The sequence below is a fragment of the Leuciscus leuciscus genome, assembly GCF_965113295.1.
Source record: "Leuciscus leuciscus genome assembly, chromosome: 5".
NCBI lineage: Eukaryota > Metazoa > Chordata > Actinopteri > Cypriniformes > Leuciscidae > Leuciscus > Leuciscus leuciscus.
This window is the reverse complement of record NC_138729.1, coordinates 4,228,942-4,242,693: the sequence shown is the minus strand read 5'-3', so window position 1 is coordinate 4,242,693 and position 13,752 is coordinate 4,228,942. Positions and strand designations below refer to the sequence as shown.

Here is a 13,752-nt window from a genome sequence, read left to right as displayed (position 1 = left end):
ATACACAGCACACCCCTCAAGGCCTGACACCACACGGTTCATCAGACGTTGAAAGGTGGCAGGAGCATTTCGTAGCCCAAAACTCATGACTTTGTAAGAATACAGGCCTGATGGAGTGACAAAGGAGGAAATTTCTTGAGCTCGCCGAGTCAAAGGCACTTGCCAGTAACCTCTTAGCAAGTCAAGTTTAGTCACATACTTAGCCGAACCTACCTGGTCAACACAATCATCCACCCTAGGGAGCGGAAAACAATCAGGTCTTGTCAGAGCATTGACCTTTCTAAAATCTGTACAAAACCTTACTGACTCATCAGGTTTTCCGACTAACAGACAAGGAGAAGCCCAGTCCGAACACGAAGGAACAGCAATATCGTTTTCTTGCATGTATTTAATTTCTACTTCCATCAACTCTCGTTTTTCTGGTGACACATGATAATAACGCTGTTTGACAGGGGATGCATTACCCACATCAATATCATGCTCAGCCCAGTCCGTCCGAGATGGCGTATCTCCAAACAACTCAGGGAAACTCTGCAAAAGTGCACTCAACTCAGTTATCTGCGAAGGAGACAAATGGGCAAGAATAACGTTCAAGTTTTCCAGAGAATCTGAATTATTCAAACGTCCACGTAAAATACCATCATCTGGCTCTTTACCCTCATTCTCCCTTTTCCCGGAACAAGAACCATCTCTATCGTCTGAAACAGCAAAAAGCACAGAATGAACAGGGTTTACCTCTGTACTAGACCTCTCATAGTACGGTTTCAGTAAATTCACATGATATAACTGGGTTGACTTTCTCCGACACGGAGTGGCAATCTCATAATTTTCGTCATTCAGCTTACGTTTTACTACGTATGGGCCTTCAAATTTCGCTTCGAAAGGAGAAGAAAGCAAAAGACGTGACACTAGAACCTGATCTCCAGGCTCAAAAATGCGTTGTTCCACCTTGCGGTCATACAACCGTTTCATGCCTTCCTGTTGTTTTTCAAGTTTAGTTCTGGCCATTTCTCTAGCCTGAATCAACCTCTGTCTAAATCCATAAACGTACGACAACAAATTTTTCGGCGAGTCAGAAACTTTGACTGAATTTTGAAGCACAGCCAAAAGCCCACGAACTTTGTGGCCAAAAACTAAATCGTTGGGACTAAATCCAGTGCTTTCTTGCACAACCTCACGAGCAGCCAGTAGTAACCAGGGCAAACCCTCCTCCCAGTCTTTATCCAACTGTACACAATAAGCACGAAGGAGAGACTTCAAAGTTTGATGAAATCTTTCTAAAGCTCCTTGACTTTGTGGATGATACACACTAGCAAGATTATGCTTGATGTTTAGTTGTTTTAGAACTTGTTGGAAGAGATGACAGGTAAGGTTAGTACCCTGATCGCTCTGAATTATTTTAGGAATGCCGAAAAGTGACATAAATTGTGACAAAGCTCTTACAATTGACCGTGATGTAATTGTACGCAACGGATAGGCCGAAGGGAAACGTGTGGCCAGACACATGACAGTAAACAAGTATTTGCTTCCCGACTTTGAACATGGAAGAGGACCCACGCAATCCACAATAATGTGTTCAAAGGGGTCGCAATTCGCCGAAATCGGATGTAACGGAGCTGGTTTCAGTTTTTGATTCGGCTTACTAGTTACCTGACAAACGTGACATGATTTTATGTACGCTGAAATGTCGCGTTTTAGACGTGGCCAAAAAAAATATTGCAAAACACGATCATAGGTCTTACGCACCCCAGAATGACCCGACTTTTCATGAGCGACTTCCAACACAGCATGCCGAAATTTTGTGGGAACCACTACCTGAACAATAGGATCTCCAACAAAATTCTCACCATGAGGACTCCATTTTCCTCAGCAACAGACCATCTTGTACAAAATAGCCTCTAGCCATATCTGGTACATCACTGTCCTGAAGTGCACAGGTAATCAGCTCAACCAAGGAAGAATCTGAGTGTTGTTCTTTACTCAGCTCATCTGCAGACAGAGGAAAAGAGAAAGCAGACAAATCAGGAACAGGCAAAAAAGTACCCAGTGTAGGTACTGGCTCCTTTTCTTGAGCCTCCAAACGCTCAACGTTTTTAGTCATAGCCCGAGTTACAACACCAACAGGGTCTACAACCATTTTCTGTTCAATCAGTTCTCCACTAGATGAAACCATAGGAGATGGAGATGCATTTGCCAACACCCGAACACCAGCTAACTTATTTCCCAAGATAAGCTGAACACCATCTATTGGTAAAGCAGGATGCAATCCCACTACCACGTCCCCAGTCACCAAATCAGAGTGAAGCTTAACTTTATGAAGAGGAACTGTTAAAGTATTTAAGCCCATTCCTCGAACTAAAACACTATTGCCCGTTTCGGATTGCGCTGAAAAAGGCAAAATGGATTCTAAAATAAAAGAATCCATAGCTCCTGTATCACGCAGAATTCTAACAGGAACTTCAACTCCATCTGACAATGACACTCGACCTTCTGTAATGAAAGGAGCATAAGTGGTCAAATAATCATTAGACAGTTGAATTTCATTAGTCGCAGCATCATTTGCACGAACAGAATTTGCAACGGCAGCAGGCTTAAACTTATTCACATCAGTGCGTTTATTTTTATCTTTAAGTATAGGGCAGTCCGCTTTCCAATGTCCTTTTCCACGACAGTAATTACACGTTTCAGACGAATCAAACGTCCCTGAAGAAATGCACCCACTCTGTGAAGTAGAACTTGTAAAGCGATTCGCGCTCACTTCACGTGCTCTCCAATCAATAGCAGTAATTTTATGAGTGAGCACAAAATCATCAGCCAATGACGCTGCCTCCTCAGGAGACTGCACTTTGTGTTCACTGATATAGGTCGCAATTTGATCAGAAACGGAAACTTTAAACTGTTCAATTATGATCAATTCAAGCAAATCCTCAAATGTTCTAACCTTAAGCGATGCACACCAACGTGTAACATGTCGTCTTAAATCTCGCACAAATTCCAAATGAGTCTGTCCCTGACCCCTCTTACACGACCTAAAGCGTTGTCGATAGGCTTCAGGTACACACTCGTATACCTTCAACACTGCAGACTTAACGGTTTCATAATCTTTACTCTCCTCTATACTTAGAGCAGAAAAAGCTAACTGCGCTTTACCAACTAATACACTCTGCAACAACAAAACACAATTTGCTTTCGACCAACCTTGTATCTCAGCAACACGTTCAAGCATAGTAAAAAAAATATCCGGATCAACTTCATTAAATTTAGGAACAAGTTTTAGACTTTGATGTAGTGGAAAATTTCCACACGCAACATTTGAAGCATCGCCATCAACTTTACCTTCTTCAATGAGCTTCAATTTTAAATACTCCAAGTCCATTTTTGCCTTCTCTAATTCAATTTTACCCTGCTGAGACCTCTGTTTTATTTTCTCATGTTCCAATTGTAACAATAATAACTCTTTTTGTTGGTCAAAAGTTAAAGCAGACTGTACAGTCAAACTTTGTTCATGCTCATCACTTTCACTCATTTCAGCTGCCAATATTCTCTTGTCAATCAATTTATTTTTCAACTCAGTTTTAATACTACTTTCTTTTATTCTCTTATCGCTAAGTTTTATTTCATAATATTCAGCGATTTTGAAAAGTTGATCTTTTGTGCATTTATCTATCAAAACATGCGAAGGTGATTCAACAAATTCTTCAACATCAGCCATAAGCAAATAATACACTGACTGAAAGTAACCAAATGTGCAATGAAACACTTGGAATTTAACCCACTATCTAACTCTTCAGAATAAATCTACCTACCTAAAGCCTAGTCTTCATGTGGATACTGGCGGGGGGAAATTAAGCACGCAAGCCCAGTGGGCGGAACTGCAACTGGTCAAACCAGCGACAATTCTCAACACCATGGATGTGCTCCCGAGACAACCGCTACTACCCGCTTTCACCACAACACTACAAAAAAAAAAAAAAAACGACATGTCTCAAAGGAAACACATCGCTAAGGGACTGTTCGTTTTTTATTTAAGGGGCCACCGGAGGAGTTTTGAGATCTGTTGTCAAAAAAGACATGACCCTCCCTTCGCCAGCAATACATTTTTCTATGACCCTCCAAAATGTTTGTGAAAAAAGGCATGACCCTCCCCGATAATTTATTGATTAGCGTAGCCTACTTCTGTACTGCGCTTGGCAAAGATGTTCAGATAGCCATTGTTTGTTTGTTTTTTAAAACCATAAACTCTTGCTTTCTCATCTTACTATGGCTGTAACGATAGACCAAACCTACGATTCGGTTCGTATCACGATATTTGATTTTAGATTTGAAAAAAATCATGTTTTCGGTGCTGATGCGGTGTGACTCGTTCAACATGTGGGTGGCGCTGCCAACAAAGCATCTAAAAGCTGTCACAAAGAACCGGCAAAAGTAATTATTATGAATATGTCAAATATAGCAAGGAGACATTTTAATTGTTTATTAATAAACAAGTGTTTTCTGTGTCGACTGCAAAGATGAAGTTGACGATGCGTCGCGATCTTCTCAGAACGCGCCAGAGAAATGCACATTTCATAAGCAGAAAGCAGTCTGTTTTCCTTCATTTTGAATTGTTCTGTTTAAAAGTAGACATTTCAAGCTTTCTATATATTTCTCAGGTCTGTGAGGCAAGTAGCCTTACGCTGAGTTTCTGTTCATTTATGAGACGAGTCCAGTTCTCGCCCGCGCCTCCGTGTCATGATTATCTATTTTCTACTATATTTACTTCTTAGGCTATTTAAATCCAGATAAAACATTGATTAAAATTAAGATACAATTAATAAAAAAAACGAAATTCACTTTAAAGAGCTTTCTGTTTGAGGTCTCTGTGAAATTTTTAAAGTCGCTTTCAGAGCAGTCATGTCCGTAATGTAGAACTATCATGCCCGTAACATTGTTTTTTTTTTTTTTCACATAAATGCGACCACGAAAAATAAAATAAAAATAATGTTATGTTCTGTGGAGGCCGATCTTTATTCATCCGGTGGGTATATATCTTTTGGTTTGCACAGTGTAATTTATAGAATTACTAAAAAATATTTTGCCACCTAAAAGTTAAAGATTTTTTGTGTCACGTCACATGTGTATTTCCCTCATATTAAATATAAAACGCATGTGTAGACTGATATTTTTCTAATGTCTTGACTCCTTTCAGACTTTTCAAAATATTGGTATTAAATGCATTTTCTGAGTATTTATATTTCACGTATTGACTGCAAATGTCACGTCCATAACACTGGAATCGCCCAAGTTTAACGAATTTATCCTCAACTAGTTTTTGTGGTGTAGGTCCACGTATTTATGTTAACTTAAATAAATCTAATAGTAATTTAAAGATGTGGTAGCCCTACATCTTACACATCGTGGAAACAAAATAAGAATGGAAACTAAAATATGGTAGTATGCGCCTCAGTCCCAATACTGTAAAACTCGACGTAGGCCTACGTTCACAACATGTTAATGCAGTGGTAGAGTTACACTCACAGGACACTGTGCACTTATTCGCAATCACAAAAGTTCATTATTTGCTCGTGCTTTAAAGCTTTCCCGGGTAAACATTTCATTGGCATTCTGTTCTGACATGATGCACTTTTTCTAAGCGGGAACTGAAGTGCGCGCGCAATGTCAAACAGCGCCAAACTGGATTTTTGTTGGGTCAGACCCATCTGATATCGAAGGGGGGCTGATAACGCGAGATCAACATCGATCTAAATGGAAAAAAATAGCACCAAACAAGCCACTTTGAAATGTTGCTGTTTTCATGAATATAAAAGTTGGGTGACCCTCCCCCTAGACCAAAAAAAATTGGATGACCCTCCCTCAACAAAGAATAAAAAGACATGACCCTCCCCTATTTTCCTCCGGTGGCCCCTTCCATAAATACCGAACGGTCCCTAATTCCTATCAGGGAAAAACTCCAAGTTAAAACAAACAATTTTGCACAAAGGTAACCTACCAGTCGGTGAATTCAAACGACGACCAAACAACTGCACCAAATGCTTTCAGGTGTCCCAAAACGCACTTATTGTGATGTCAAATTATTCAAATTGGGTTTCCCCCAAAACGTCACAACCAAACAATCATTTCAAAACGCATTCAAAGGAATCAAAAACAACAACAAAATTATCAAATATTTTCAAATCACCGACGAAATATCAAACAAAGGAAAATAATTACTATGACGAGGACGAGCCCCCATTTGTTACGCCCCGTGACTCAAAAGGGACGCAACAAAAGTGGGACACGAGAAAGCCAAATTTTTTAAGAAAATTATTTATTAACAAAAGGAAAAACTATACAAAAAACTGTGTAATGTAGCAGTCAGATGTCAGTAGTGTCGTGTTAAATGAATGCATGAAAATGTAATGTGCTGTAATGTAATGATGCATGTAAAAAAACATAACCAAACGAATGTCCAAAAGCAATCAAATTGGCCGCGGCGCTCTGCCATCCGTCTTGCGTCTTCTTAAAGGAGAAAAGGGAAATCGGCAACAGGTGTCACCAATGAAATCAGGTAGGAGGGCGGAGTAATCCATCCATGGATGAGGAAAACCCCAATGGAAGACACAGGTCGTCACACACACACACACACACACACACACACACACACACACACACACACACACACACACACACACACACACACACACACACACACACACATACACACACACACGTTGGATTTCCATGTTTTATGGGGATTTTCCATAGAAATGATGATTTTTATACTGTACAAACTGTATATTGAATCCCCTAATCCTAACTGATGTGTTTACCAACTTGTTTCTAATGAATATTTGTATATATTTATATTGACAGCATTATGTTATCTATTTTAAGTGTCATGTTTATCTCTGGATATAGGCTTAATGTGTGTCATTGTTCTCTACAGGTTGGTTGATTGTGGTGTCACAGATGAAGGTTGTGCTGCTCTGGCTTCAGCTCTGAGATCAAACCCCTCACACCTGAGAGAACTGATTCTGTCTGAGAATAAACTAGGAGACGCAGGAGTGAAGCTGTTCTCTGCTGGACTGGAGAATCTTCACTGTAAACTGGAGATACTGTGGTAAGATCATCTCTACCATAAAGACTCGGAGTGAATAAGGATTAATATGTACAGTAGATAGTGTATACAATATATCTTTGGTGTAAGCCCCATCCGGTGGTTCAGTGACAGATTCCAGCTTGAGCCGTCAGATCCTGCCGGCGGTAGAAGGCAGCGGTGAGGAGTCTCCCTGAAGAGGAACATTTACATCTTACTATATTATTAAAACTAACAGTTAAATAAACCGGACGAACTACAAACCAGACAACAGATGCAGGATACAGTGAAGAGGTTTTTTTAAATGACAAATGTTTGCTGTAAATCAACTTGCCTTATAATGCTTGTGCAAACAGACCCTTGTAAAAGCTTGAGCATTGCCTCAAAATGTGTGTGTGCAGCTGAAAAGAGGGAAGTGGTGTGTGTTTCACCTGAACCAGGGCTGTCACCATATCAGATTTATCACTACATGATTATCATGGCCAAAATAACACACAATAACAATAGATCACCATATCTATGGAAATCTTGAAAATAATAATAATAAAATAATGCTATCAGTCAAATTCATCTTTACTTTGTATATTTTGTGTTATTTTTGAAAAAGAAGAATCATTTCATCACATACAAAAGGAACAATTACACTTAATGCGACCGGTTTGAAATAATGGCAACACTTTATCACAAGTATACAGTAACACAGCGCTTATAAATCATTTTCAAACTATTAGTTTATAGTTAATGAATAGTATATAATAGTATAAGCTGTAGTTAATATATTAAGAGACTATATACAAATAGCAAATTCTTGGTTCACTGTAATTAACCAAGTATTATTGTTTAATTAGCTTTTATGTAAAGAGTCAGATAATGCTTTGTTAACAACGTATTAATCATAAATAATTCTCACTCTAGATTAGGTCACGGAGAATCAGAAAATGTCATTGAGTGCTTTAATACAGCCTTTATTGGACATTAATTACATTAATATTAAGAGTTCCTTAAAATGTTTACAAAAACATTAAGCTCACACATGTACAGACACACACACACACACACACGCACGCACGCACACACACACACACACTCTCTCTCTCTCTCTCTCTCTCTCTCTCAAAGTCACACACACACACGAGGGCTGGATACGATATGTACTGCAATTTTTAAGAATTGCGTTTCTACAATATTGCGATTCGATATTGCAATGTATTTCTTTTCTTTTTACACTAGACTATGGGTAAAAGTTAAATCATACACTTACACAGACTGTACATGATGTATAAGATGAGTCATATTTACAAATTCAATTCATCACATCTTTTTGAGTTTTATTTCAGAATCATCATACAGTTCTACATTCTCTTGATTAAATAATTCAATTACAAATACATTTTTTAACAGTCACTTGTCGCCACCTAGTGGCGGAATAATGTAATCGATAAATGCGTTATTTTAAGCGCCAAGTTTCTATCAAAGGCTGATTTACTCTATTTTGATCGCTATCGTAGACATCAGTGTTTATATTTGAACTTTAAACTTTTATCCCAGTACTTCTATGATAATTTGATCTATTGTATCACAGAAATAATGATGCTATTATGAGGTTTTAAAGACCTTTTGTGAAGCTGTTTCATGACAACTCTCTCTGGGTCAGCAGCAGCGCCAACACAGATTTAAAATGTTGTGATATGATTTTGTCAAAGGTTTAATAGACGAAATGGAAGAAGATTGTGTGGGTGTTTGAATGGAGATCACAGTATTTTAAAGATGAATCGTGCAGCTCTACTGCCTTATCTCTCTCTCAGCATATGAGTAGCGCGAGGGCTTTTCAGTGCTTTCAGTCTCACGTCTCTTCCACGCGTCCACTTGAAAGGGATATTACGTCACTCAACACTCATATGGTGCTTCATGTTATCTCGTAAAGATTGTATTTACGAGTTGAACACACATGAACGCCTCCACAATAGTCGCTTTTCCTCCGTCGGGCCGAACGGTTCTTATAATGGTAATGAATCCTCAGCCGAACCGTGCTGGTAGAATCCGTGAAGTAAAGTCTCCAGGATTGGTCACTTGTCTGTTGCCTGGCTGCCAGTTTCTCTGTAGCTGGTTAAGCGCACTCTTTGAGTGAAGAAAACAAAGCAATAATACAATTAAAATCAATAGCTGATCATTCTCCATAACGCGATCGCTATTTACATCTCATATCATCAGTAAACTGCGCGTTACCAAGGCAACGACTGACGCGTTTGTGTTACATTCCAAAGAGCGGCTGCTATCAAACCAGGGGGGAAGGGTTTCATAAAATATTGAAGGTTCCCCGGCGCCGCCATTGATTAGCAGACCATCACCTGCTGTTAGCATTCCATTGACTCCCATTCATTTTGGCGTCACTTTGACAGTGAATAACTTTACATCTGAGGCGTTTAAAGACTCCATTTGTCCATTATTTATTTCTAAAGAAACACGACAATGTATAAAAGGCTCCATTACCTTGTATCTTACGTTATGGCCCCGTAGATGCAGTTTTTGTAAAAATAGGCTAACGATTGCGTCATAACCACGCAACTCTCTGTCGCACAATAGAGAGATTACCGTATGGACAGGAGGAGAAGCTCGCGGGCAGTCGGGGGGACGTGGAGGCAAAATGTCAAAGTAATTAATCAGAATACTTAGCAAAAGTTTCTCCTGCTCCAAGCTCAAGGACACCTCCTACTCACACTCTCCGTCTCTATAAGTTTTGGAAGGGAATGATTCAGATTTCTCTTGGCACAGCTACTAGAAGACAGACAGGTTGCTCACGTCACGTCTACGTCGTCAAGCTCAGTTTGAGTCTGCGCAGTACGCTCAGCCATCAGGAAGTTAGTGCTTCTAACTGACTTCACTTGTCTCCGTTGAAATCTATGGGGTCGCTGTGTCCAGTTTATATACTGTCTATGTATCAAACCCACAGTGGAAAAAGAAACCGTAACCGTACCAGCTGACCCAGATCGGCATGGAATGGATCGGTTAAGCAATGAGAACCGTTCGGCCCGACAGTGCAAAAGTGGCTAATGTCGTAAAGTGGGGAGTGGGAAGCTCTGGATTTTCTATAAACCCTTATCTTATCTTTTTACCACATATAACAACACACACACTGCTCCCCTGCTAACACACACACAAACACAAACACACACACACACACACACACACACACACACACACACACACACACACACACACACACACTTAAATTCTTTATTTGAATTAAAAGATAAGCATATATCATGACATAATCCAAATTTGACAGAAAGGTGTACAACAGCAGCCAATATCTCAGTCCATTATGCACATTAAGGGTAAAGGTGGCATCTACGCCTCCATATATAGAGGCTACCAATTACTGCTGATACAGAGCAATATCTCGTCAGTTTTTTGGCCTTGTTCTTATGTAGTCCGCAAATCTGCAGGCCTCTTACACACAACTTGTGCACATGGCCTAAACTGCCAAAAATGAGGGCAATAACTTTACAGGAGTAGCCAAAGTTATTGAAAACATTGTACCATGGTTTATATTTCAACAGTTTTGAAGAATAGCAGGTGTCCATGTAAGCATCAAAAGAGCAACCAATTATTCTATTCTATTATTGTAACGGCTTTGGTGTGTTCATTAATTACAACTATGTCAGGTGTATTTGGTAAGTGATTTATGGCAGTTTCCAATGTAGCGCACTGTTCGTGTGGGGGGGAGAACCAGTCTGTCTTGATCTTTTCATTACAATGGATTGTGGTAAGGTTGACATTGTCTCTGAGCTCCTTCACTAAGAGTGCAACAATACGGTCGTGGCGCGCGATGTACAGTCCTTTGTAGGCAGAGCAGCCATTAAGGATGTGTGCGATCGTCTCTCTTTGTCTGTGATGTTGCAGGCAAAACGGCTCGTGTGCAGATGGAAACCATGTTGCTAAGTTGGACTTTGTTGGTAGTACCTGAAGACGAGCTTTAATTGTGAATCTGTGGATGTCATCTTGTAGGGCTGTGCTTTTCAGAACTGTGTGTGATACGTTATGGTCGGCACAGGGCAGGCAGGCCAGTTGTCCTTGTAGGCGTAGGCCTGTCCAGTGCTGTATCATACGCAAATGGAAGTGATCGATTATTGTCCTTCTGATGTTTTGAGTGTCAAGGAGTTGAATGTTGTCTCCAGTTATGATGGTTGCCTCTGCCGTGATGGTTGAATCCGTGACAATGTTCTTATTGACTTCCGCCGACTGTCCTGCTATGTTCCTCCAGCGCAGTTGGATATTTGCGCGGTTGCAGAGGTCATTCAGGTCCAGCCAGTCCGAGCGCACGCCAAAGCCTGGTGTATTGGTGTCCAATTTTCCATTGGATTTTCTTCTGAACCCGAGGAAGCTGGCATCATCTGATGTAGAAAGAGGGACCTTGCGTTTCCCCAGATGTAGTAGAAGTGAGGCTCGGGCAAGCTCACGCACGGCTGCGTCGTCATTATTTAACATCCTTAACAGGTTGCTTATTCTGGCGGCAACATACACCCACTCTATATGAGGGACGCCCAGCCCTCCCTCTCTGGACCTGTGAAACAGGACGTCTCTTGTCGAGTGTGCATTTAGTCCTATCCAGCGTCTTACCAGGCCTACAGTCTTATTATTCAGCTCATTTAAGATGCATTTAGGGATATGTATGTTTGCAAAGAGATGCTGTATTTTGGAAAGGGCAATCTCTCTCTCACACACACACACACACACGTTCCTTAAAATGCTTACAAATACATTAAGCACACACACACACACACACACACACACACACACACACACACACACACACACACACACACACACACACACACACACACACACACACAATGTTTCTTAAAATGCTTACAAATACATTAAGCACACACACACACGTTCCTTAAAATGTTTACTAATACATTAAGCATTAAAGCACATTCACACACACACACACACACACGTTGGGTTTCCATGTTTTATGGGGATTTTCCATAGAAATAATGATTTTATACTGTACAAACTGTATATTGAATCTCCTAATCCTAACTGATGTGTTTAACAGCTTGTTTCTAATGAATATTTGTATATATTTCATATTGACAGCATTATGTTATTTATTTTTTAAGTGTCATGTTTATCTCTGGATATAGGCTTAATGTTCGGTTCTTTGGGTCACTAGGAAAATATATTGGTAAAATTCATGGTTATAAAAAAGTCTGCTTAAAATATTGGGAACAGTAAGATTTGTTTAAGCAAATTATATTTCATAATGATTATTTTGTAGCGTGCTGGTCATTTGGGTATGAGCATGCGCAGTTGCGCCGTAAGCTTCATAAAAAACGTAGAGTAGCGTCTATTGTTTATTCACAACCCATCATCAGGAGCACACAGCCCGTTGGTATGTAGCGAATTTAAAACCTTTTGAAGTGTCTGCCATGGGCTACGGTCTGCTGTGCTTTAATTTAGGAGTGTTTAAAGTTTTGTACTTGTGTAGTTGTCGATTGGATGCGCTCAGTCCGCGCTGAGAGACTTAATTTGTAGTTAAGTTAGCGCGTGTGCTGTTCAGTTCTCTCGGTTTGCGATGTGTTCGAACGCTGGATAATTAACAAATTACCAAGTAAACTAATGTAGCAGACGGTTGTGTGGTAGTATTTTGTGAGGTTGAGTTGCATTCATTTAGTAAAACATGATTGTTGAAGTATTGTTCCTGATTGTTGAAGTGTTGTTTAATGAAGTGTTATAATGATTAATGCACTTTGCCTGCTGACTCGTGTGATAGCTATACTCTGCGCAGGAGCACTGCTATGCATGATGGGAAATGTAGTTTTTGCGGTGTTCTGACGCAGCTGTGTAAGACTGTATAGGAGATTATATGATAGTGTATTCTTATTTACAGCAGAAATAGATCTAGTTATTTTATTGTAACTACTTCATGTTTGTTTATTTTGCATTATATATTCAATGGATATATTTGTAACACTGGTTTATTTCTTATTTCAGGTTTATGACCTGTGGTCAGTTGTATAAATAAAACAAAAATACAAGAAATGACAAACACGAGTCGTGCCATGTGTGCTGCCTGTTACTAGCCTATTCGGATGGCTGAAAATTTAAAAAGATCCGAACAGTCATAAACCATATAGGCCTGCCATTCAAACGTTGTGGCCCTGTTCTGAAGCCAAGACAAAGCCTGAAGACCAGAAGATAAATCAGTGACTGGTTACCTTATCTAGTTAAGTTAAAAGCCCATCTATACTGCCTATATTCACTTGCTGGTCTGCAAACCTAAGAAGAAAGCAAATTAACAAGATGGCAGAAAAGGAGAAAACAGAGAGGTTACGGCAGAAGCGTTCAGCAGCCCAGACTGCATTCACTAAAAAAGCCAACCATCTCATCTCCAGGGCCAATGCGCTAGAAGAAAGGGATCTAAAGGCTGAGTGGCGAGAGTTCAAAGGAGATCATACCAGAGTAGAAGATGCAGGATTTGAGTATGCTATGGCCCTACGAGAATTAGAAGACGAAGAGGCCACAAAAAAGGCAGATCAGGTTGACGAGAAAACATTGGAATGCGATCGCAAGTTTGATGCAGTTAAACACCTCATCCAAAACAGCTTCTGGACCAGATTTGCTGAGGAGCAAATCTCCACCCTCTTAAAAGAGGTTAACTCAGCCCT

The 13,752-nt window shown here is 40.0% G+C and overlaps 1 protein-coding gene and 1 long non-coding RNA gene across 47 annotated transcripts in view; one reads left to right on the top strand and one right to left on the bottom strand.

The window, feature by feature from the left end:
- Window positions 1-13,752, top strand: part of LOC309499292 (uncharacterized protein) — a 548,614-nt gene that overhangs the window by 75,255 nt on the left and 459,607 nt on the right. For 37 of the 46 annotated variants that reach the window (XM_082170471.1, XM_082170463.1, XM_082170457.1 and 34 more), the window contains one exon: window positions 6,926-7,099. The exons of the other annotated variants lie outside the window; for them this stretch is intronic. In XM_082170471.1, coding sequence (XP_082026597.1) covers window positions 6,926-7,099 — 174 coding nt within the window. The remainder of the gene's footprint in view (window positions 1-6,925; window positions 7,100-13,752) is intronic. 46 annotated transcript variants of the gene reach the window in all.
- On the bottom strand, window positions 5,109-6,907 carry LOC309499342. The gene is made up of 2 exons (XR_014206212.1): window positions 5,848-6,907; window positions 5,109-5,817 (listed from the first exon to the last, which is right to left on the bottom strand). It is a non-coding gene; the product is annotated as an uncharacterized lncRNA (long non-coding RNA).